The sequence below is a fragment of the Lupinus angustifolius genome, chromosome LG20 (assembly GCF_001865875.1).
Source record: "Lupinus angustifolius cultivar Tanjil chromosome LG20, LupAngTanjil_v1.0, whole genome shotgun sequence".
NCBI lineage: Eukaryota > Viridiplantae > Streptophyta > Magnoliopsida > Fabales > Fabaceae > Lupinus > Lupinus angustifolius.
This window is the reverse complement of record NC_032028.1, coordinates 2,606,741-2,633,515: the sequence shown is the minus strand read 5'-3', so window position 1 is coordinate 2,633,515 and position 26,775 is coordinate 2,606,741. Positions and strand designations below refer to the sequence as shown.

Genomic DNA, 26,775 nt, shown 5'->3' with positions numbered 1-26,775 from the left:
ATATAATATTTGAAAGCTGTCATAAAGGACTATATATCATACACACTTGTACCTTTGATTTTTATATTCCTTTATTATTCCTAGCCAGTTCCTGTTAAAGATTTAAAATAATCTAGAGTCTACAAAGGTTGATGAAGCAAAAGAAAAGGTGGCCATTGAGAATTTAAAATTTCAAAATTACATGTTCAGATGTTCTCATACATAATTTGAAGTTAGGAAATGAGAATCTTTAGTGAATTAAAAAAAGGTAAGAATAAATATAATATAAGAGGGTAACATTAAGAGTAATGAAACACATAATATGAAGGGAGAGAATATTTAAATGATAGTCATTGCCCTTCCAACTACAGCCAAAACAATAACCCATCTTTATCCTTGTACCATAGAAAAGGTTATGTTGCTTTCTGATCTCACGTGAATAATTCTACTCACTGTTGGAGAATACTATGTTCACCTTTACCAAGTGAATGTATAAATATTAGTAGTAACTTGTATTTTAGAAACTTGTAGTAAATTTGTATTGTTCAATCTTGGACTTCACATGTTGCTGACGCAGGACTATCTTGGGTCATGATATTTGATAGCTCATAATGTGAGTACAAACAAAAACATTGAAGAGAGATCCATAAATAAACAGATACAAACTGCTATAGAACATGGAAATTTAACTCTTCAAACATAGTTCATGAAGTTATGTTACTACAGAAGATCTCACAGTATAAAGCTGATCCTGAATTGTCAGTTAAGAATGACTGTGATAATTGACTTTAGCCTTTAGGTGAGAAATTGTGAGATAAGATTTCATATGGTAGTTGGTAAACTTAAAATAAATGTTTAGTCACACTACCAAATCATTTGGTAGTTTAGTTACTTAGATCTTTCATGTTCTTGAGGGTTGACTCTATGGTCATTACCTAACAATAATATTTCATTCTCCTTTGAACACATCACTGCAATTCAGTTAAATTACCTTATTTTATAACATATTAATGCTCTCTCCTATTCATAATCTATCAAATTTCTTGACACATATTGCATGAAAGAAACTATCACCATATCCAAATATACTATTAAAGAATGTGATGCCAACCAATGCCTAATTAAAGTGAATTTACTTGAAATGGTTGTAGTTGGTGGAGTTCAAAGATACAGGAAATTACAATCTACCTAGCTAGTTGTGTGCATAGGTCATCTAATATTCTAATGAACAATTTTTAAGGTTGGGAGCTACAGTTTATAGAAGAAAATTCAGTGCTATCAAAACCAGTTAGATGAGTAGAAGTGGCAACTTTAGCAATTCAGAAAGGCAGATTCACTTGGACTTGTTACTTTGAAGCCAATCAATGATCCTTATTGCAAAAATGGAAACTTGCAAGAAAATAATCTACCCATTTACAAAATATCATTTAATTAAGTACCTCATATAGTTTTTCAATATAAAAATGTTTTAGCATTGAAATGTACTCTCTCATACAAGTTGGAATTCACATACTCATATCACATACTTACCTCTTTGCCATTTGGATTATGCATACTTGTTTACTGTAACAGTCAGTGCCATCAGCATGCTTAACCCTGTTGAACTCATCTGATACTTTTATTAGTTTCTTCTATCTAGCTGTTATTACTACAACAATTGGTTATCTTGAATGGATAACCAAGATGAGAACCATAACAGGGACTAAATTCTTTAAAGAATGAAAACCAAACCAAAAGAATTTTAAGTAAGGTTCTAACTATATAATTATCAAACTACTTTTTACATTACAATCATTTTTTATAAAGGTTAATTTGGTATATTTGATACTTATAAGTTATAATCAATTTAAAAGTAATACATTATTTTCTTAATAAGCATGTTATAACAAGTGGATAAATTAGTAAACTGATAGAAAGACAATATTTAACAGGATTTTTTATTATGTATGTATAAACTTTTGTTATCCCAAATTGGTAGTACATCTAACATTATTCTATTTTAATATTCATCTGTAGTTTGGATTAAGTTTTTCCAAAGAATTTGCTTAAAGCCCCAAAATTTTAAGACCAAGATCATGAGTTTGAAGAGTTTACACCAAGTTTCAATTATTTTACAACATTTAACATTGAATAAGTTTTCACTAAATTGTTCAAAAACTTTCCCCATTCCCTTATAGCCCCGAGGTCTCTGCATGTAAATAGAACCACATAAGTACAAATTATGTAAAAAGAATAAGAATATTGAGAAAGAGAAGAAACATAATCTTATTTGTCCACAATGATGCATTGAGAACTGCCAATAACAGCATAACATCCTTAAATTGCTAACACTAAACATTTAAAACTAAAATAGTAAAAACAATCTTAACATAAATCAAACTCCAAAGACATTTTCACTACATATAAAAATCTAATCATGTTATTTGAAGCATAATATTCATAAAATTGTCAATTACAAAATCAACACAAGTAATAGATCTGAAAAGTAGAAGGACTAGAAAAAGGTGGAACGTAAATCTAGAGAATTGCTCAAAGTTTTGTATCTCAGACCAAGTCACCTGTTTTGAGAAAACTACATGCATCTTGCATGTCACCATAATTCTTCCCATTTTTCTCAACTCATCATTGTATCTCATTCTCATTCTATTATATAGACCCATACCCCAAAAAGGGTTGTCTTTCTCTTTGCCTATTCATAACAAGCCTCATTTCATTCCCTCCATTTCTGATTTGCACTTTTCTCAAAAGCTCTCTCCCTCCTTCATTGGCACTTGTCTTGAAGTTAAGGTTGTTGTTACTCTTAACCTTAGGCAAATGTGAGACATGATGAACAGCAGGACTAGCAGCACTATAACCATGCCCTCCAGCACAATCAACCACACCCTTTATGTATAATTGCCTTACTTTCTTTAGAATTCTTATGGGGGCTAATATGTAATGCTTCAATTTACTTTGTTGATTATGTATTTCCTTCATTGTTGATAGCTCTTACACATAAGAAATGCTTGTGATGTATATATCAAGAGTGAACTTTGTAATTGATTATAATTGGACTTGTCTGTTGGAAATAAGTTTCTAATTTAATTTGCTTTGGACGGCAAGGTTGGGAGACTAGCTAGTAGAGCACATAAAAGGACGTTGGACTTTGTCAAAACTGATACACAAATCACATAAAAATGTATACATATGCATATCAACTTAACTTTTACTACAAAAAAAGAAGGAGTAATTATGTTTTATAAACTTACAAACTAATTAACATACATATATAAACTACAAAATTATTGAAGTAGCTGCTCTAATAGATTATAATCTTTGAACAAATATATAGCTTTAAAACATATAATCATATATCATCCTACAAAATCATCTTGCAAATCTCCTATAATTTTTTGAGTTAAGATCATCTCCATTAATGAAAAAACAAATACTTAAAAAAAAACAAAAGGAAATATTATTTTCAATGGCACATCTATCCCATAAAAACAAAAAAAAAATATATATTTGTTTCTCCATGAGAGTATCTAGTTCAATTTTTTTATACATAAAATAATGACATGTGTCACTATATGCTAATTGTATGATAATTTTTATATTATGCTATGGAAATGGACTTCTGCGGCCCAGAATATGCTATGAGTCACGACTTCAATCAATAGTGAAATAGTCTCTAAGAGCGTTTTAAAGGAATGATTGAGGCATCGAGTAATTATAAAATACTAATCAATAAAGATTTGTTTTTTAGAAATCAATATGACAACATCAAGCAATCAATGAGAGACATTTCGGGTATTTTGCTTATTTTCACAGGTTGTGACAATTTTAATTTCTCTTTTCATTTTTATGTACGTTTTCTGAAACTCATGCAAAGATAAAAGATAGAAACAAAAAACATTTCAATGATAAACATGACTTTTTCAATAGCACTGGTGAATACGAAAGCCAATGAAATTGAGATGCATATGGAGAACAAGCAATTTGAGGTTTTGAGCTTGATTAATTTTGATTGGAAGGGGTGTTTAGATTCACACATTTTAAAAATTATATTATTTTCTTTAAAAACCTAGCTATAAGGCTCTTTCCTATAAAATATATATCAGATGGGTATACATGACTTTGTTCATAGAAAATATAATACGTGACTTTGGCCACGTGTCAAAGGTCACGTATGTTTTTTACTTAAAAAAACATTTGTAATGAAGGTTACGTATAAATCTCAATTGCCTGATTAAGTTATGATTTTCCAAACAACAAAAGCATGCACCAAAGAGTCAAACAACTAAATAAATAAACAAAGCTTGATTGCTACTTCTGTGGTTTATTATTGCATTATTATTGGGAGTTTCGATTTAAATCCCAACTTACGTGTTTTAAACTCCGTTTTTTAAAACAAGCCTAAAATATCATTTTCTCCCAAATAAAATACCGTAAGACAACCATATATGATGTCATGATGCCCTTGAAGAATCATAGGCTTTGAGGAAGAAATTGTATGATACTTGAACTTTGTTAACATGCAATTGGGTGATGTTTGGACAATATTTGAGTGGGGTAAGATTTGATGTGTGTATTGTGAATGAGTGATTGAGTAAGTGAGAGGAAGAATAGGTTTGGTTCAGTAAAATGATAGTTCTGTGTAATGGGGATAGTTTATAGATTTTGAAAAATATGGACTTTAAAACTCCTAAAGTTGGCTTTTAAATCTAATTCTCTTGTTATAGATGCATATAAGTACCAACAATGAATTGGTATGATAGAATAAGATCAGGTAGATTCTAACAAGACCAAAATGTAAATAATTCGTTTCTTTAGAATAACATTTATTAAAGGAGATAATTATATACATCGATCTAAAAATTAATTTCTTACTTATAAGTGGAAATTATCTTTATGGAGAAAAAAAGATCATACCCGTGTGAAGTTGATCACTTAATATTGGGCTAGTAAATTTTTATGTAAAAAATGTGTATCTCACTTTTCAAGGATCAATGCAGTTTTATCTTTAATAAATTCGTTAACATCATAGTTATGATCTTATAACACCCTAAAAGACCTGCTTCCTATTTAAGTTGTTTGGTGTGACTTTTAGTTTTTAGATTTTAGAAAATCTAAACTAGTTTCTTTAGATTTTCTTTTACTGTTTTTTGGTGTTTAAAATTTTGTTGTCAATCTTGCAATCCTGAAGAAATGAGTTTGCTAGAATATTAAATTAGTCAAACTCAAATAATTGATGAATGACTGAATTCATTTATACTCGTATGATACATTTTTAAAATATGATAATTTATTGTATACATTATGTACACACAAAATGTATAATTAAAATATTTATTAAAAATAGTATTGAATCTTAATGCGTCCACTATAACATCACAAATAATAATAGAGAGTATTGAATAATTCTATTGAGAAATTATTCAATAACCTGGATAAATAATTATTAATATATTTTTCTTTAACAAATAGTTCTATCATTTTCAACGTTCTTTAGTAGGGCACGTGGCCCACAATATTTAAATATTTTACTACATACCCTATGTCACGTAGGACCACATGTATGTATAAATATACCATTGTCTATTCTTAAAAGTTAAAGCTAACTAACCTTTTATTCAAGTGTCTCACTTTTTTATGAATCTAATATATTACTAATGGCATTTAAGGAGGAGAATTTGATTAGTTTAAATCATTTTTAACATTCAAGAAGCATGTTGTATACTCATATCTATACAAGTTTTTATTTAATTCCACTCATTATTTAAGACATGTATCATATTTTAAAATATGTATCAAATAATAAATAAAATTAAGAAGATAAATTATTTCTTGACATGAATAAATATCTTATTCTCTTCTATTATATGGATATCAATTACTAACAATAGAATGTAATATGATGTAAAAGATGAATGATTAAATGGTTGTTTAGGAAACATGTGGAAAAGATAAATTTATTCATATAGAATGAATTCGATATAGAATAATATGAAAATTTGTGTTGGATTTTCCTCTTATATTTTGTTTTTGTGTGGTAGAGTTTTTTACATGACTAACATTTAAGCATATGTTATTGAAACAATATTATATTTTTAATGATATAAATTTAGCGAAAAAATCCACAGTTTTTTATAATTTTAAGTACAACTAATACGAATGTAATTTTTTTATAGTATCATTGGATCATTTATACTCATAAATCACCATTAATAGTGAAATATAAATAACTAATAATGATGAATAGATATTCCAATCATTTAACTATGTGTTCCCATAACCAAAAAAAAGTTAAATCCGTCACCAACTATATCTGATGTGTAAATCCAAAATTAGAACGAATTAGTTTAGATAATCATACAATATCAATAATGTATTAGTCTAATTCTGTAAAGTTTAATTACATTAGTAGGATGATCAAAATGTCAAAAATTTAATTCTTATAAACGATATTTGTTAGAAAATAGTTACACCCCAAAAAAAATTAATTTATTATTTAAAAAAGATTAAATAATACCTGTACAAAAAAAAGATAATCATTATTGAACTATATTTTGTTTGCGGAACCATTAAGTAATTAATTATCACCACCAAAACTAGGAAATAAGTAACAACTAAATACAGAAATTATGCATAGGCATCAGCGATAAGAGAATAATTTTTATACATTATCAATTATCATTTATCTTTAATTATCATTATTATTTAAAAAATAATACAAATATGAATAGTGAATGACATCATAGTCTAATCACATATTAATTCTTAAATTTAAATAGAAAGTTAATTTTATAAATGTGCTAAAGTCCGTACAATAATTATCGGGGCAAACAAGAACGGTGAGGGATAGGTGGTGAATCGGCGATGGCCTTTATCTAATAATTGAAACGGTAAGCTCAAAGCAATAATTCATGGTGTCGAACTGGTGCAAAAAGCGAAGAAGTTGCAAATCTATAGTGAAATACTTTGTGTATTTCTCTATTATTATATATCTATGATAGAGTATAATAAAATCTATACTGAAAGTAAAATAGAGAAATAGCGATATAAAGTGAAAATGTTAATAATCATGAGCATTTAATTAAAAGTATACACACATATCGATTGGAAGAAAAATAGTGAAGAATGAAAGAAGAGTATTATGATTATTAAGAGATGGCGTAGTTGCCTGGGCGATCCGCAGCTTGCAATGTTTTGTTGATGAGATTTCGAGCTTTTTTGCTACGGATCTCTACCTTCACGCTTGCGCTTTTGTCAATCTGTACATAACTCTTCTTCTTTGTTTTCTTCTTTAACTTTTTCACCTTTGATTTTATCGACTCCAACAACTTCTCCATTATATTCTATCGATTCTCTTTTCTCACTCTCTTATTCTACGACTCCACTGTTTCACTCCATGCTTCATTTGCAATTTGCTCTTGTTTATTAATGGAGTTCATTCAACAAATGGCCTTTGTTCTGTGTATAATTACTAACTCTGCCATTGCATTTTTCTGACTTTTTATTCCTTTTACCCTTCTATAGCGGGATATCATCACCTCTTCTTGAATCTCATCCGTTCAAAGATTATTTTTGTCCATTTATAAGGTCATGTGCATAAAATATTATCATTATAAGTTTGTTTTCATAAGTAACAAACAATTTTATTTCATTTAATGCATTTCCCAAATCAATAATTAGGTCGGTGCCGGCTAGTTACATGCACTGCTGCTTGTTGACTTTGAAGATTCATAACCTTATTTTATTTAACATGTTATTGTTTAAATGTTGTACAAAATAAGAATATTTGTTTTGGAAAAATTAAATTCAGGATTTTCGAAATATGGAAACATTACTTTGCACTTGTTAACATTTCCTTTTATTTCTTTCATAATTTTCCCTCAACCAATCCTCCATGCTCATTGTAACTTGAAAAAGGAAAGAAATATAAGGGAAAATGTTGACTAAAACCACTAAAGTCATATTCACGATAATGGTAACAATCAACGAAGGGGGCACTTTTTCAGAAGTGGGAAAGCCAATTTAGAGGTCGACCCTTCTTTATTGTGTTATGCCAGATTCTAGAATCAAATAAGAAAAAATAATATGACAATAGAGTTTTTTTATGGTTGGATATTCCATCATAAAACTAATGGACACAAATTTCTTTGTTTATATCAGTTTAATCGGAATATCTTTCCATTAATAGAAAGATAAGTGATTGTTCTTACTCATATTTTCGATGTTAAAAATGAGATTTTGTAGTAAATAAAAAGATAAAAATGTTATTACATGTAATGTTTTATGTGTTATCGTGTAACACTTGTAGCCTAAAGTGACGATGCATTAATGTGAAACCGGAAGGATGGGTTTTAACTTCAGATAAGAAGTTAACTGATTAAGTCTTCCCTAAAACTCACTAGCTCGATAGGAAAAGTAAAATAGTGGCCTTCACAATGATTAATATTTAATAGCGGTGGAAATAAACTAAACTACTATCATCAAATTACCGAAGAGTGAAGGATTTTATGTAACCATTACTCCACACTCAATACTTATTCATTACTAGTAGTGTTCTTACTAATGACCGTACTTATTCATTACTGAATGTAACGCAAATACAGATCAACCTAGTAGCCTTCAATCAAATAACTGGTCTAATATTCTGGGTTATTAATTTCTAAAATTTGATCATATTTTTTATCCATGAGTACGTCCATTTTCATTTAACTCCTCTTAAAGAATAAAAAAACTAGTTTTACATCCCACAAACATGGAAACTAATGACTTTGGTCTCTAATGTTAATTCCACATTAGTCCCTAAAGTTTGATTTTTTTTTCAATTCGTACTACCACATGTTGTTGTCTATGTGGCAGTACTCTCGCTTCAAAACTTGAGATAAGCAACCTAACATTGGGAGCGCATCAAAGTGTCAATAATCAACATATCTTGACAGTAATGACAAACATTAACTAAGTATTTTTACAACATTAACCAATGTAAAACCAGTATAAGAATTTTGGTATGTAAAAATCCTTTGTATAGTAAATGCAAGTTTACAGCTATCCGGATCCTTGGTCGGAATATTAACTTTCATCCTAGTAGCAAATTCTTAACTGTAGGACATTAGAATACAAGAAGTTTACTAGAAAATTTGTATTCATATTTAAAACATTTGAATTGCACAATACATATATTGGATAAAACAAAAGGTAATGGTGGGAGTTAGGATAGAAGAAAATGACTACCATCTATCCACCACACTATCACCATGCTCCCCACCTTCAAGATTTCCATGATCACCTTCTCTGTGAGAATCGCTGCGGTGTTCTCTCTTGTGTCTTTTGTGCCGGCTTTCATCTGATTCATGACCATGCTGCTCCATTTGTCCCATAAATATTTTTAAAACAGGAGACAATCAGTGAAAAGCAAAACGATATGCGATAATCAAATTTGTAGAACAGCCAAGTAATAAATCTGCATACCCGTCTTGATTTCTTGCGGCTGCTACTGTGCCCATGAGATTTCTTAGACCTGTCTTTATCCTTTTCATGAGAAATATCCTCAGGACTTCGGTGCTGCTTCCGCCGTTTTCTATTACCATCTTCAGACCTTTTGTCTGCACCATCACTCTCTGCTTTATCCTTCACGTGTGCCTCCCCTTTCTCTCTTTCACGCCCTCCCTCTTTTTCCCTTCTTTGCTTGCCTTTCCTTCTTTCTATTTCCTCCTTATCCTTTTCCTTCTTCACCTGCATATATTAGAATTCTGAACTAATTAGCTATCTGTTAAAGTCTTCTCTTTTCAGACATAATAAACACAGGAAGTCACATATCAGTCCAAGATATTGTTATCCAGGTCTCAAAATTAGTCCGTGCTTCACTTTAAAGCAAAGTATCAACATCAAACAAATATCTTCTACTAGTAAAAGTTTGAAATAATTAACCCTTTTCTGCATACTCATATTTCATATTGTGGTACGTACTTCATACTTCATTAGAAAATTGACTCATCTTTAAGGAATGAACCATATAGTATACAGCGTCCAATAATAGTAATACCACAATTTACAGTCACCACATTAAAGAAAAAAAACACCACAAAAGTTTAAGAAGAATAACATTCATTTATCTGTCATAGAAAATATTATACATTTAGCAAGATGTCCAGATAGACCAGCAAACTAATAAGTTGGAAATAGTGCAGACATTTAGCAATAGAGCATGTCAATGGAACAAGGCAGACGTTCGCAAGCTGACTAACAAATCTTAGTCAATAAAGATAGTTTGTTATTTATGTCTAAGGAGATAGTGAATAACAAGCATAAATCTCAGATATAGATGAATGACCAGAATTTATACCTTCTCCTCTTTCCGTTTCCGCTCATTCTCTATTGTCTCTTCTTTCAGTTGTATAATGTACTCCTCAAATAATCCCTTGCAAAGGTTCTCATCTCCAATAGATCTGGGGGGAAATACACATTAAAAGAAAATCAGGAACATATGTTTTTGGAAATAATTCCAAGACACGTATGTTTGTTGGTGAAAAGATAGAATACGGATATCAATCAGAAGCAACAATAGTATGTTCTGGAATTCACTACCCATAGCTTATACACCAGCTTTCCATTTGCTTAATATTAAAGAAACGAGGTTGTGAAGGAGTGTGTGCACATGGACATCAATTCAACTAGCTTAAGATAAAAAAATTATTCATGTAAAATCCCATTATTTATATACAGACCACTGAAATTACCCTCTGTCTAAGAAACTTAAGTTGCTAGCGCAGAAAGATAAAGCCTGACAGCTCCAGGCCCACACATCTAAAAATTATACAACTTGAGAACATCAAACAATTATAATGAGAACATTTGTTTCTTTTCAGAAGTGAGAAACTTTATTAGATAGAAAAGGCGAAAACATCATTTTAAGTTTCACACTTTAGTTTATCATGATCCAGACCTGAACTCTTGACTATCTTCGATAAGTGGTCCGTAGTCCTCCCACTTTGAAGATGCAGTCATGTCCTGCAACAAAGTATGCAAAACAAAACCATAAACAATATTCCTTATGCATCACTAATTAGTTGATGCCCACAAAACTGCACCTTAATAGAACTTAGTAGATGAAAGAAATCATCTGCAAGCCGTTTACGCTTCTTAGCCTCCTTCTCCTCCTTCTCCTTTGCCCGTTCCAGTAGCTCATCAAACACTAGCTGCAGGATACACAGCATCGGACCAGATACGGAGCCACATATTCATAATGAAGAACAATTAGAATTAATACTAAAACAATCTTATCAACAAATATGATACTTTCATCATTTATCACCAAAATGAATCGAAAGAAAACTGAGGACGGACACTGACCATGGTGAACAAAGTATATCAATAAAAGTCCAACTTTGCCATATCGATTGGACAACATTTTCATGAGCTAAATTCATCAAAGACCAAGAGAAAGCAGTTTGATACCAAGTGAAGAGTCTAAGCATTTTATACAGTCCATTACCATTTCGTTGAAGCATTTTATTGAGTCTACTATCATTTCATACTATTACCAAAGATGCAAGAGAGGGTGGCGAATGCCAATAAATTATGACACAGACATTTGCTTGTGTAGAAGCTTAAAATCTAAATCACATCAACCTTCCATCCTGGAATAAGGTAGGGTATCATCTACCATGTCCAATAGGAACATAAATGTGCTAAACTGAATTAATCCATAATTGTAAGTGTTAAGTTTTCATCTCAAAACCAATTGGCAAAGAGAGGAGTAGCCCAACAGGTATTTAAATCATTCCCGAGACAATGAGGTAGGCGATGTGGGACTTACTTCCCAACATGCCCCCTCCACATAAGCCTGTCAGACAGGCGAAGGGTTACCTTTGACCCATAACTAAAGGGCATCTTTTGGCCCATGACAACCGGAAAGAAGTTGGGCTTTGGCTCTGATACCATGTTAAGTTTCCATCTCAACCAATTTGCAACGAGAGGAGTAGCCCAACAGGTATTTAAACCATTCCCGAGACAATGAGGTAAGCGATGTGGGACTTACTTCCCAACAGTAAGCACAAATTGCTGGAGTGAAAGCAAGCCATGTGTTTATATGGCTGATTTGGCTCTTGTTTGTCTAACAACTAATAACTAATTTTAGGGTTCAGCTTCAACAACAAAGCGAGCAGGTAAGATTGTTGGTGTGTCAAAATATCAAAAGGAAGCTTCACACTAAGCAATGTCATTTATCAAGTGGGAAAAAATTAGACCATTGGAACCATAGTTCAAAAGGCGATATTGGACCAGCCGGTTGAATAGGTTAGACTAGCAGCTAGCCACCACAGCAAACTCAAACTAGTGAAACTGGTTCACAAATTAGGACAGTCAATTTTGTATTAAAATTTTTTAAGCCCAGCCAGCCAAAAAACTTGTTGAGCTAGAGACCAAAAAGCGGCACACATATAACAAAAGGTTGGGACTTGCAATAGGTACATGCTGGGATGACCCAATAGCAAACAAAAATATTATACATGACAGAGTATTATGACGTCGTCGTTCGATCCATGTAGCGGGCCCCACCTAGTGGATTAATGTTTCGTTGTTGTTATATGATTGGATGTTCACTCACTGTCTAATATGGGACTTGTAATTTGTATGCATTAAGTAGCACAACTGCAATAAGACTAGTAAGCACTAAGCAGCATAACTGTAATACTTCCCTTGCTTTACTACTAGCCCAATATGGGAGTTGATATTATTGAAGAATCAAATAAAAAGTGTAGCCCAGTGTACACGGCTCCTACCTAGTGGGATCTAGGGAGGGTAGATATATATAGCCGTATCCCCGGAACCAAAGAGGTTTCTAGTATTGAAGAATCAAATAACTAATATAAAAAATCTAAGGCATACTGATTGTTCAGATTGCAGCGTGTTAGTATCTGTGGGATGCAAAATGAAACCATGTTTTTTTGTTTGAAAGGTGTTATCTCCAAACTTGAGTTTCTATTTTCTTATTAGGCTATTAGCAGCTACTCTAGGAGGAATATACCCTAAAGAATTTAATAACAATCTTTGTACCTATAGTACTTTAATTCGTGCTCCTATTTACTATCGGCATATACCAAGAACGATGTAGAGCCTAACGACGCTACTACGAAATATTTACTCAATGATGTGGCTAACTCTTCTACTTTGGTCAATGGCTTCTCTTGGTTATATGGTTCATGGGGGATAGATATCAACCTTCAGGAAATAAAAAATGATGTTATCGAAATGTAAGATTTAGATTCAATTGAACTTGTATTCATCAACGTAAGATTTGGATTCAAACTTTCTGTGTCCCCATAATCATCAATAGACAATGATATCTTTATTTTTATCTTTGAAAATTTTATTTATTTAATCAGTGTGTAGGTGTGTGTGTGAAGTGTAAACTCCAGTAAGTTTGAGCATAGTTCAACCACAGTTGAATCATCCCCTCGACCAGTTATTTTCAAAACCTTCAATCAGCCACTGGCATCGTTATAACCACTGAAGTTTCTACTTCGAGCTAAGTAATTATATCTATCGTGCTCCCTAGGTAAAGAGCATTTCTGTCTTTAGCAAGTATTCAAGATATTAGTATAAAGAGGTATAGATCATCATAGTGGTTATAATCATTATTTTATATAGAATGCGCAAAATAAGCATGGAAGGAAATCCAGAAGTTCTAGTATAACTGCCATGAAACAAGTTACATTAGAAAAGCTTGAGGCACCAAAAATTGCAAGAAACAAACTAGCAAATAGCAATTAGTACACAGACATGTAAAGAAACTCAATATTGGAAATCATAGAAACAAAAAATAAATAAATATATGCAGCTGATGTACACACCTTTAAGTTGAACTCAGATACAGGTGGAGAGCTAATGTCTTTTGATATGGTTGATTTGAAGTCCTCTAAATTCCAGTTTGAAGACAAAGTGATCTGAAAAGTACAATAAGATTGTATACCAAAATATTTTTTCGTTAGCCACATGACGCATGGTTTTTTCTATTACTATATTTTTCAAGCAGAAATCACACGCTTGATACATCATATACCTTTGCCAACTTCACTGCATCTTTTATTCGACTCTTCTCTTCATTATACTGAAACATACAAATAAGTAAGAAGATTTCCATTTTGTATGAAGGAAGTGCATACCACTTTTTTCAATCATAAAGTTTTGCAGGAAGCATAAAAGGAGTCCTCCACTTCATTTGAGTCAAGGAAAAAATCATTTCAATATATAATGAGTAATGAAGTTTCTTATTTGAGTCAAACTTTATTTTCCATTGCTGTACAGCTGTAGCAGGTAGATATAAATCCTGAAGGATGCAAAAGCTTCAAATGTTTTAACTAAAGTTGTTCAATTGCCTCATGACAAATATTAAAACTTAAAAGTATCAGCAAATAACAGTTATTTTTCTTCAAAAAAGGTGTCTAAACAATAAATTGAATTTTAAGTACTTGGCTCCTAAATGGGCAAAAGAGTTTACTTGTTAAGCATTTTGAAAATCAATCAAGCGGGAAAAGAATAAAAGCCAAAAGGACACTTCAACGTCTTGCATTTGCAAAGCAACCTTGCCCATGAAATAAGTAAACAAAGTTCAAAACCAACCAGAAAGACAATTTAGCATACTCACTTGTTTCTCTAGCTCTTCAACAACATCTTCAAACAAATCTTTTGGAATTGAACCTGAGGTATTTGATGCTGCTGCTACATAAGCAGGTAAATCCTTGACCTAAAAGACCACCCAACACAACATCATCACCAGCATCAGAATCAAACATTTAATAAAGACAACAAATCCAAAGACAAAAAAACAAGTTAAGAACTTCATGAAAGTTAGCAGAAAGTTGAAGTTTTTCACCAAAAAACAAAAAAGGATTAAGAGAAATGACCATAGAGATGGGCAGTTAACCTTTGAATGATAATCACGCCAGTTAGTTTTTGCTGTAAGAATGCCTGCAGCAACATGTTCTTCCATCAATTTGCGAAATTCATCACGGTTTTTACGTTCCGTCTTTCTCAATTCTTCCTATTTTGTTTCAGAACAGAGATGAGATTAATCAATATATAGAGGTAGGAGTTAAGGTCCAAAAGAACACTTAAAAAGAATAAAAATTAACATCACCTTTTGTATCTTCTTCTGCTCTTCTTCTTCCTTCGCTAAATCATGTAAATAGTCCTAAAAATAAAGAAGCGTGAATCATATTAAAGGTTATAGTTGATTTTGCAGAAGTTGAACTGTTCTGATTGACTATCAGTTGAATAAAGAAAGTTACTTGGAATATTTCCAAGCGATCAATTTTCTCAAGACGGGAACATCTTTCATCAGCCTCTATGCGATCTTGAACTTTTCGCCATTGTGTGCTTGCCTAAAGAGAAAGTGACGGATGCATCGACAAAATTTCTAAAATCAAAAAATATCTGAAGACAAATAATGGATAAAAATGTACCTTTATAAAGTCACAAGATTCCAAAAACATCCTGAATTCCATCAAGTTCTGCTTTCTTTCCACCTGTGCCCTTGCTCGTTCCTATTAAAAATTGCAAGTCAATACCCACTAGAAACATTTCAAAAGATCACAAGTTTACTGAAATGATAAAAAATCAAAGCTCTGTTCGTAATACCATACACATTAAAAAGGATTAAAGGAAGCTTAAATTTCACTATTTTTTTCTAAACTGTAAAGCTCAAATTCTGAATTCCCTAGTTTTCCTACCCTTCAACAGATTTCACATTGGCATCCATTAAATAAATTATCAACAGCTCAAAATCAGTAATCTCCAATCCAGAAGCTTATCTTTAAATAAAATTTAGCAGTGGTATCATGGTATGGACCTAGCATAACCAAAAAAATTATGATATGGAGAACATCCAATATAAACACACAAAATAAAAAAAATTCTGTTAGTCGTAGAGTATCTGCTTGAGTAACATGCATATCAACTACGAATATAACATGCACGTGTAGGCTAAAGTTTCTACCTAGAAAGCAATGATAACATGCTTGACACTGACAGATATCTGCATATTCCTATATAAAGGACGTGAAACAGCCAAAATATGTAAATTCTATAAATGGTTAAACGAGTAGAACCCACCTTGATAACAAAGTCCTCCATGAAACTATCATACACATCCCTGCGGTCTCTGTCACGCTCAAGAGCCTTGAAACGTTCATCATTTTCAAATATAGGCACAGCTTTGCTGAGTAATTGTCCAAAAATCAATAGGGAAGAATATTGATCACAAAGTGTACCAACTAAAGTTTAAGTTGGGCGATGTAAGAAAAAAATCAAATTTAAATATATCTAATAAAAATAAACCTCCATCTAGTGGATGAAGTCAACTCAGTGGATTCCTGGAAAATAATTGTACATATTAGCAAATTTTGTAAACAATAAAATGAATCAACATATTGCATAGTTACGAAGAAATGTGGAAGCAGTAGAACATACTTCTAACATTTTCTTAAAATCTTCCCGAGCTTTCTTTTGTTTCATACGTTTTTCTTCCACTTCCTGTTTTTTCCTCTGATTTAAGTACTGAGAAATCAAAGGTTTGTGGTGAGAATACATTATCAATATATAAGTTAGAACGCAACATATTCTAATCAAAAACAGAATATAGCAGTAAGAAGAGAATTTCTCAGTCTCATGTAGGCCACAAATTTAGAATTTGAAGGATGCGTCAACAATTCAAGAATTCTGAAAGAGATTGTCTCCAGCAATCCATTCCCTCCACTATTACCCATCATGTATTATTATATCCTTCATATATTAATTAGATTATATCTTAATTCAACACACTTTCCCTTTTATAAAAAATGTCTGGACTCTGGACATATGAATATGTTGTAACTTGGTCATAAGAAAGAATGTGAATCAGTGGCATTACAAAGGAAATACCATAGTAAGAAATCCCAAACAAAGGCTGGGAACAAGGAAGGAAAAGGAACTCCCAAGATATGATGAGAATAGTTTCTCCAGTACAGCTTACTACCCCATGCATAGGCGGTACTCCGCATAGTATATACCCAATCCACATAGGTTACGACCCACTATGAGACTCCTTGACAGATAGCCAATGCTACGAATACAAATTTTGCACTTAGACATTACAAGGAAAACCTTACAAATAGCATGTTGTTAAACATTATTAACATTTGATATCATCCATATTTCTTCTTTTAGCTCAATATCCCACATCTAAAAAGTAACTCTCCATACAAAATTTAGCTTTTACAGTATCAACACACTTTACAAATAAATATCAAAGCAGACGGGCATTCACTCAGAATCTTTACTAACAGATTAAATAACTGAGGATTGCTCCTCCTTACAGATGATACTCGTGAGGTAAAGCAATGAAAGATGAGAGGAAAAATAAGGGTAAACATAAAAGGAATACAAGCCCTGTCAATGTTCATGTATTATGATTTACTCTAACATTGCACAAGAATTACCTCATTGAAAGCTTGCTTCCTTTCTCCAAGTGTTTTCAAGGCGCCATACCTTTTGTCATTAATTATTACTCGCATAGCCTGAATGATAGAAATCAAACAAATCAGAAAAGGAGAAACATCTAATTTAACAAATGAAAGATGTTATAAATAGGTACAGTAAAATATATCAATGAGATAACTCTACCCGATCCCAAGTCCAGTCAGATCCAACATTTACAGACTCCAGTAGTGCTTTGAATGCGTCTTTAGCCCCCTAAAAATAAAATAGTTCAAATTGAATGCTCAATGACCAGGAATGTAACAAGACAGACAGAATATTGACATTTCATTCTTGTACCATCTTATTCACATAAACTAAGGGCTCAGGCTCAACTACTTTTGTTTCTGAAGCCACATCATCAGTTTTCTCTCTTGATGAATCAGTTTTACCATCCTAAAGAATTGAAGAGTAAACAGCTTGTTAACCACCATAAGCACAACGCATAAGAGACACATTAATGGCACAATGAGAGAAACATACTTCTTTATCTTCTGCTGGAACTCCATCCGCAGAACCTTGAGTATACTGAACTGAAGTATTGTTGGCACCATCCCTACAATAATCACAACATACAAAATAATAATGACATGCCACCAGACTTTGAAATGAAATCAAAGACTGAACAAAAAAGTAGAATAGAAGATACATCAGTGTTTTAGCAGTATTAACATCGGTAACAGAAGCTCCGTCCCTTCCCACACCAGCATCTGATGGTTTGACAGTATTTCCAGGTGCCTCAACTTCTTCCACTTTTGTTCCAGTTTGAGGGACCACGGAAGGAGAGGCAGGTGATCCTGAAGTAATCTCAGGTTGAAGATTATTTGTAAATGTAGTACCAACAGGAGCAACAGAAACAGGACTTGTTGGATCTCCTGGAACAGTTAAAGATGAAATATCTGCACCAGGTGTTGCTTCAACCACTTGAGGAGATGCAGATGGTTGAGAATGAGGAATCAGTATAGCTTCAGGATATGTTCCATTCACAGCAGCCTTTTCAACTTGCGCACGAGCCAACTTTAAGCATAAACAATAAATAAAACAAACGTGAGTTCAAAAATGAGAGGAAGAATATAACTGAAAATATTAAAAAGGCGTTATTTTCAATGATAGAAACCTTTAGTTCCTCGGGAATTAACCACTTGGATTCCTTGGTGACTTTGTTGTAGTAATACCTAGAAAATATTCATTAAGTTCATTAAATAAAAGAAACAATAAGCAATGAACATTAAAAACAGAAAAATAGTCTAGCAAAGAGAACCGGGACACACTTTCTTCCATCTGGACTAGAATACTGCTTCCAGTTTGTTGACGCATCCACCCTCTAGCAAAATGACAAGAATGCAAAAAATGTGGATAATTTCTCATTAGAGGTTTTCTTCCAATAGAAAAATGACAGCTATTTGGAGATTGATAGCTATCTCATAATAGAAATTGGAAATTCAAATATCCCAAAGTAAGAATTTGAATGACAGAACAGAAAATCCAGGAAATAAAAGGTCTAGGTAAAGGGTCAATCATGACAACTCAACTCACATCAAGCATTAAGAAAGCTAACCCACATAAATCTTCTTACATTTTCATCATCTCTAAGGCATAAAACTGTTCAGTGATATTTTATGAATTTAAACTTCCTATGACTCCAGAACCCAGTGAAAATCCATCGAATATTTGAGGAAACTGGTTATCTATCAGGGAGAAATTTTAGAGATCGTATATTGCATAAATTATAGCTTTTAAACATTATTCTTTTTTTATAAGAGCTTGTGAACATTATTCTTGTATGGAAAATGTCTAATTTAGAAGAAACTTTGAAGTTGTAGTACCGGTTATAGTTGAGTCATCTTACACATTGCCATATTTAATTCTACTCCTAGCAATAAATTAATAGAAAATCGAAATGAACTAAACCATTTCACTGGCATCGTCAAGCTCTATCTTGTGTTTGACAGGAATGCTAAATGATTCATAGGTACTGGACACAAAGATCTGAACCTTGGCCATGTAATTATACCTTAACTTGTACCAAGAGTTAATAAATAGATGCAACTATGAAGTTCTTCTATAACAATCATTTACAGCAATTATTCATAAGATCCTAAAATCAGAAATAGAAAACAAACTGACTGATTTGTACAGCAGAAACCCAAGCCCAAAAGTGTAAGCCAGAGCAGTACAAAAAAATCAAAACCTATATTCTAAATTTTGCATTTATTTCAATCAAAGGAAATTTGCAAGTATTCATTTGGATGGAGTATTTCACTCAAAGACGTTCACGGCTCTTTTAAATTATCAAGACACACGAAACTGATAGTGTAATAGAATTAAAATTGCACCAAGGTTTAGAAGCAAGTGACATGACTGGCTATCAGACTCTTGATAAATAAAGACGAAATTTTCAGACAAGGAACTAACAATCAAGACAAAATACAATGATGAAATTTACTAACATTCAAGCGATATAGTAGGGTAGCAGGCAGTTAAACCCCACAGCATATCCTACCTCTCAAAAGAGTAGCACAACATGTACCTGTAAGCATCTTAACACTAAGGAAGTCACACATGTAGACTTGGTTAAAGTAAAATTGAAATATATCAAGTCCTAAAGAAATTAAAAAAATCATCAACTTTGAGGAGCATGGAAGGATACTAGCAAAAAACAAACATTCAGATGCTCAAAATATTTACCGAAATTTATCTACTTTGATGCTTATCAAGAGAATAATAAACTAAATTAGCCTATGTGTCAAAAGAAATCTCCTTAGCATTTGTCTGACACCATAATTAGAAAAGAATAGGACAAGAGACATATCTTCTTTAATCATACACTTATGCAGTGTATAGTATCAATACATTGTCCACCAGTGCTTATGAAACAAAATAGAAGACAGCAATCACCTACTCTCAAATCATATTAAAGAAAAATGCAAATTTGTGCACGCACATGAAGGGGATAGAGGAAGAGAAAGTGGAAGGCCACTCTCTTTTATAAGCTAACCTAAACAAATGAACATAACCTTTCTATACAAGGCATGTGAGCGACCATAAGAAAGAAGTCACAAAATGGTAAAAAAATGTTTTATTTCTCGTTCATTATGATTTACAGAGCATAATATAAGATTTAAAAATTCAAATACATGCAATACAAAATTCTTATACCACAGCATCCAAAGAAAACAAAAAAACTGATATCAGACAGTCCAACCGGCAATTATCACAACACTGACCTTACAATAAGAGGTAAAAGTCAAGATTGATGGTTGCTGCCTGAGAGAAAACCCGTTCAGTAATGAGTGAGCTAACAGAGAGGCATATTTTCACCAGACATAGCCAAATGGAAAGCATATAACAATTAAACTTGATTATGTTGGCCCCATTTAATATTGAATAAGACCAAAAGGGACGCACGTGTAACAGCATTCACCAAAACCAAAATAAAAATATAAGATCCAGTCGTATGACTAACAAGTCATTACACAACATGAATGGAAATCAATTGCATGACTCACCTCAATTAGTGTCATCAGTTCGTAAGGCTTCTCCCAGCTAGATAGTTTGGTCTTCTTATTATAGTAAAATCTGTAAAATTAAAGTGAAATTTTATGTAAGTTTTGTAAACATTAAAACAGCAGCTTTCTGAACAAGCAACCAGCATTACTCATAGAGAATACCTAAATCATTATATAATGATCAAGAACATTAGAAATAGAAAGTATGGGCAGCAATCCAACATGAAGCAAGAGAAAAAAAATGGGGGATCGTTCTTCATAAGGAATATTAATGATATCTCCCTTTTATATGGGTTAAATGAATTAACTTTTACTTATTAGATCCGAAATCAAGCATGAGAGAGAAGTAAAAATTATATATTAGCAGCAAGAGCATTTTCATGATATATGGTCCAATTTGAGTATAACGAATTGATCAAGTGTCAATCCGAAGATAAGCCCTACATACATCTACAAAAACTAGTATCTTTATTAATTTCGAAGAGAGTGAGTGAAAGAGAGAAATGGAAACCCGGTGCTTCGAAGCTCTAGGTATGCAGGGTCCAGTCAAGGGTCGGACCCACAATGAACTAAAACTATTATCAAATAGTGATACATTAGCTGACCGCACCTAATGGGACTAAGGTTTGATTGTTGTTGTAAATAGCGATATAATGAGGGGGAAAAGGGATTTCAAACGCAGGGATATGAGCCCAAAGTGTATTATACCACATGGTTATCAAATTATGAATAGGAAGGCCCATTTTCTGAATCAAACATATTATGAATCATAAGATTCATCATCAAGATTAATTATTCAAATAATGAAATATAGTTTTAACTCAACAAAAATGTAAAATTATTTAGACAATTATAATAATTTCTTTACAATTATTTCCTTTTCTGTGTACATCAACTATTGGGGTTTTCATAATTTTCTTGCGCTGAACATTAACTAGTATTTATTAGCAATTCGCAAAACTCATTCTTTTTGGCCGCCTCCACATTTTCTCTTTCCTTTGCCGCTGCCCATATTAGATCTATAAAATGAGGTGCAATTTACCCTATGTATAACCAAAGCGGCGGCTTTGCCCAGTGTCCAAGATCCAAGCCATGTCCGAGTCGAATACAAACACACATGGGGCGATCCATCATCACCCCATTTCCTTTTGTCCTTTTTTCTTCTTTAAGTTGCAACAGCTGATACAGCAAGGATTTGTCACTCCAGCAACCGAAGACTGTTGTCATACAGTCACGATACGGTAAGGAGGGATCGGGGGAGAGAAGTCAGAAAACGCTACGTTTGAGCCTTTGAGGTTAAAGAAAAATGTCAGATTTCAAATTGATACTTTAGGGTTTTCAACACCCATTTTGACAACCCATACGCCAATTTTGTCTTCAAAATTCAACGCCCTGGTTCGTCTCAGTTCTCAAACTTAGGGTAGTAACCAATTATTTAGTACTTGTGTCTCTGTTTTCGTTTGTTCTTTATTCTTGCCTCGTGTATTTTTTCGCTATTTGTGAAGCGTATGGAAACACCAGATAGCAGATGCAAGAGGTTAGTGGCATTCGCCAAAAATGTTAATGTTAACTCCTATTTAATATCTGCCTAATGTAGCTGAAGTCTAGAAGAGTTTTTAATTTTAATACCCCATTCATTGGAAAGAAGCCACATAGTGCAAAGGTTTAAAAAGAGTACATTCACATCATTTTGATCTATTTCTTGGCAGGGACGTCGGATAATTTTGTAGTCATCATGCTGCTTAAAAGCATTGGATACCAGCATGTATCTTGTTTGTGTTTCACAAGGTTTTACCTTGCATCAAACACACAACCAATGCCAGACAGCCCACAAAATCTCTGAGCATCCATGTGCCCCAACATCCAGCTTGTGCTGACATGTCTAGCCCCTTTCCAGAATCTGTCTTCACAAACAGCCAGTTGATGAGAATCAAGCCACACCCACCCATCTGTGACTCAGTTCGTCAACCAGTAATGGGTGTTTGGCTCCCTATCCCTTCGAAATCTGTATCGCCAGAAACACCACAGACAAAATTGGCATTCCTGCCATTCCGGTGACAAAACAAAATCCCGCCCTATTTGTATGATGTATCGATGGAGTCAGGACTGGCATCGAAGTGTGACTCATGTGATTCCAAGTTTCCACCAGCCAATGAGATAGCTGATAGCATATCAAGTATGCTCATCTTAATCCACACCCAGTACTTTCCCACTCAAACAAACCCTTATTTATTTTGAAGTACCATGGATACCACATCGAGTAAGTATACTGAAATCCTGTACATACATTACTTTATCACTTTTATTTTCCTACACAAGAAAAAACTACCTTTTTTACTGCACCTAACATCACTAACCAATTATTTTTAAAAAACATGCAATAATGATGGTAATGTAACCTAGTATGAAAAGCAAACATTTGAATCCTTTACCTTCTCCCAGTTGCAGAAGTATGCTCGATCCAATCTGTGGAATCATTCATAGCAGGGGGAGGCTGGAGACTGATTGCCTGAAAGAAAGAAAGGCGTATAGAAATTTTAGTCATATAAAAGACAAAAAGCAGAATACATCTATAGTTGAAAATATGTAGGACTCATACTGAAGCCATGGCATTTGTAACTGAAGGTTGTTCACCGTTGCTCTGAATAATTGTGCCAGAGGTAATGCTCTGAGAAGAACCAGTGTGAGCATGGACCTGAGGAACAGATTGGTATTGGCCGGTAGAAACAAAATTGGTTTGCATCTGACCATAAGAGGATGGTGCAAACTGCAGAAATGCAATCCGTAAATCAGTACTTGTATATCAGAGTCTTAATCTATCCATTACAAATACAAGCCAGAACTTTACCGTATATGATGAAGAGAGGGGCATTCCCGGGCCACCTAAACCTGATGTGTAGACATTTGGAGCTTGAGAATCAGCCTGGGCCATTTTTTGTTCTGACGACATATGCATATTTGGCCTAGCAACTGGCAATGGAATTGCCTGTGGTGGGAGTGGCATCGGCTGACTATGTCTTGGAGGCAACTGTTGAATTGGCTGAGAAAATTGGGGGTTTGGATTTTGAGGAGGCATTCCAACGTTAATCATGGGAACTCCATGGCCAATAGGTTGGTAATGCTGAGAAGGCATGGGAATGAACTGTTGTGACTGCTGAGTAGGAACAACATGGTGGTACTGCATAAACAAATGGATTCATTAGGCATGATGATGATGAAGAGTTGATAGAATCACAATAGAATACAAGATGACTTACTTGAACATGCATGGGTGGAGCAAAATTGCGTTGAGGATCCCCAGAACCAGCTATGGGAGGCCGAAGGGGCTTGCATAAAGAAAAAGAAAAAACATCAAAATGAAAGAGCATTTTGCATGTAAAGTGGAAAATTTGATAAGATCCTCCATATTATAATTTGAACAAAATTTTCCACTTCTGTATACTCTACCTGTAGGCCCGGAAATTGCGGATTATTGGACATCTAAGCAGAGAATCAGCAGGCCACTGCAATCAACAAGGTTTAACATTAGACAACAATGAACTGCATAATCAAAGGGATAACAAACCCCTGAAATTAAATAATAAAAATAATTGCAATTCAAGAATGAGTAAGACACAGGTGATTGGAATAAAAAGTGATGTCACTGAAATTAGATCAACAATACAACAGCCTTAAAATTGAAAAGCCAGGGACTTAAATCAAAGTGATTGCTGAACCAAACTCTAGATATGGTTAACACTGAATTGGAATGAAAAATGTGGAGAAAGCTATAAAACCAAACAATGTGCCTCAAAATATAAATCTCAACAGAGAGCCTCAATCATTCAAAATTAACCCACCACAACTAAAAAATAACCCCAAAGATTGAAACTTTGGAACCCTAGATAACCAAAACTAGTAGGGTTTCACACAAAGCAAAAACTCCATGAAGTGAAAATAGTTAACAAAATAATGAGAGGTGACATTTGAGGAATAGATAGTACCCATGATCACACATATACAGAACATACCAATGGTTAAGAGGGGCACGTGAGATTGGAGTTTGGGGTGATGGTGGTGCTTGAACCAGGCCTTAAACCTGGGTTCAGTTGTTGTGAGACGAAAAGAGGGGATTTCACTTCACACCTAGAAGGGGAGGACAAGTAATTATATACTCATCATTCACGTTATATATCCCTCCTTCTGATTCTTCCCAATTTCATGTGTATGTATTTTTAAGTAGCCTAGATATTTATATACATTATCATACAAGTAATTATATATTTTTTAATAGAAAAATGATATATACATCGACAGTGTAAAGGTTTTTTATACTGTCACTACAACGTTCACGGTTGATTTTTATTTACTATTCACTTTTAAATAAAGGTATTGTAAATGAATGATGGATGATACACTGTCTATATATAAATCTTTATACACTGTCAGTGCACATATTTTGCACTCTTTTTTAATATGATCAATCAACTAAGTGAATGGTATAGTGTATAAATCTCATACACTTTCGGTATAAACATTTTTTCTATATTATTACTATTTATATTTTGCTACTTTTAAGTTTGTTTAACGAGTGAGATGTGTGAAAAGTGGTCAGTTCAACCACGAGCAACAATATACATACTCATTTCAATGGCAAATTCACTCATATGGTGTACATTAACTGAAAAAGTATGGTATTTGTGTACCTTTTAGGAAATTTATAAAACTAGTATAACTTTATTGAAATCGGCAATGGAAATGTTGATTTCAGTTCTTTTTTTCTCTGACTCCCAGAATTGGCAATAGGGGAAGTTTTTTTGCCTTCCCCCTAAATAGTCAACAGGGGACAATGGAGAGTTATATTATTAGTTTTGGGGTTTAGTTTTTCAAGCACTAAGCCTAACAACATGATATTTTTTGACAGATTTTGGGATTCAAACAATTAAAATTTTAATAGTGTCAAATTTTGTTTTTTTTGTACAGTACTAGTGTTGCAAAAAATATTTCTTTGTGTTCTGTTATTAAGGTTAGGGTTGACAAAAATTATCATGTTGTGTGTTGTCAGGGTTAGTGCCTAAAAAACTAAACCAAAAACTAATAATATAACTCCCTCATTGCCAATTGCCAATTTAGAGGGGAGAGAGAACAAAAAAAACAAAAAACAAAGGCAAAAACTCCTCCCATTGTCGATTTAGTGGGGGAATAAAAAAACTAATACATAAATCTTCCCCCTTAGCGATTTAGGGGGGAGAAAGGCAAAAAAAAATTGATTTAAATAAAGCTCCCCCTATTGCCGATTTTGGGGGAGTCAAAGAAAAAAAGATTTGAAATCGGCATTTCCACTGTTGATTTCAATAAAGTTACATTAGTTTTGTAATTTTCCTAAAAAGTATATCAATACCATAATTTTTCAGTCAAGGTGCACCATATGTGTGAATTTGTCCATCTCAATCCTACTCAAGTTTGATAATAAATTTGGTTTGATTGGGTTTAGATTTATTTTTTCATCCCATATATTTGTCTTCGACCTTCATTTATACATAATTACATATATTAATAAAGTAAGGGTTTTGTATACTCAAGAGTTTTATAAAAACTATCTTATATGTGTTCAATTATGAGGGTAAAGCAGGTTTGGGCTCAAATCAAATAAACCCAAAATCTAATAAGGATAGAGTTTATTTTTCAACCCCATAAGTTTATGTTTAGGATTTCAAATTAAGGTTAAGGAAGTTGTATTTTCGACATGTTTCCTTGAGATAAAAAGTATTAATTATTTATAATTAGTCATTTTTTTAATTTTTGT

General features: G+C 33.0%; 1 protein-coding gene and 1 long non-coding RNA gene across 5 annotated transcripts; one reads left to right on the top strand and one right to left on the bottom strand.

Moving 5' to 3' along the window:
• Positions 8,976-25,177, bottom strand: LOC109336157 (pre-mRNA-processing protein 40A-like). 4 transcript variants are annotated; one of them, XM_019572576.1, is made up of 30 exons: positions 25,001-25,177; positions 24,438-24,493; positions 24,248-24,316; positions 23,980-24,168; positions 23,839-23,904; positions 23,590-23,757; positions 23,423-23,499; positions 20,991-21,060; positions 18,753-18,805; positions 18,599-18,656; positions 18,131-18,498; positions 17,965-18,037; positions 17,782-17,877; positions 17,629-17,697; positions 17,445-17,522; positions 16,438-16,524; positions 16,306-16,340; positions 16,081-16,186; positions 15,432-15,512; positions 15,258-15,350; positions 15,107-15,160; positions 14,894-15,010; positions 14,615-14,713; positions 14,030-14,077; positions 13,821-13,913; positions 11,058-11,165; positions 10,913-10,977; positions 10,313-10,415; positions 9,439-9,702; positions 8,976-9,332 (listed from the first exon to the last, which is right to left on the bottom strand). In XM_019572576.1, the coding sequence occupies exons 2-30, from the start codon at positions 24,468-24,470 to the stop codon at positions 9,198-9,200; spliced, it is 2,955 nt and encodes a 984-aa protein (XP_019428121.1). In that variant the 5' UTR covers positions 24,471-24,493; positions 25,001-25,177; the 3' UTR covers positions 8,976-9,197. The 4 variants fall into 4 exon arrangements, with proteins under 4 accessions (XP_019428121.1, XP_019428118.1, XP_019428119.1 ...); XM_019572573.1 differs by having other exon boundaries at positions 23,839-24,168; XM_019572574.1 differs by having other exon boundaries at positions 8,976-9,329; positions 23,839-24,168; positions 25,001-25,174.
• LOC109336158 lies at positions 11,688-12,398 on the top strand. The gene is made up of 2 exons (XR_002106311.1): positions 11,688-11,737; positions 11,960-12,398. It is a non-coding gene; the product is annotated as an uncharacterized LOC109336158 (long non-coding RNA).

What these genes read in the sequence shown, in the direction of transcription:
- LOC109336157 (XM_019572573.1), bottom strand. Translation starts at nt 24,470, where the DNA reads ATGTCCAATAATCCGCAATTTCCGGGCCTACAG. An exon ending in ATTTTAAGAAAATGTTAGAA is followed by an intron (nt 16,341 to 16,437) that starts GTATGTTCTACT and finishes ATTATTTTCCAG; the next exon opens with GAATCCACTGAGTTGACTTC. An exon ending in ATGCAGTGAAGTTGGCAAAG is followed by an intron (nt 13,914 to 14,029) that starts GTATATGATGTA and finishes TGTACTTTTCAG; the next exon opens with ATCACTTTGTCTTCAAACTG.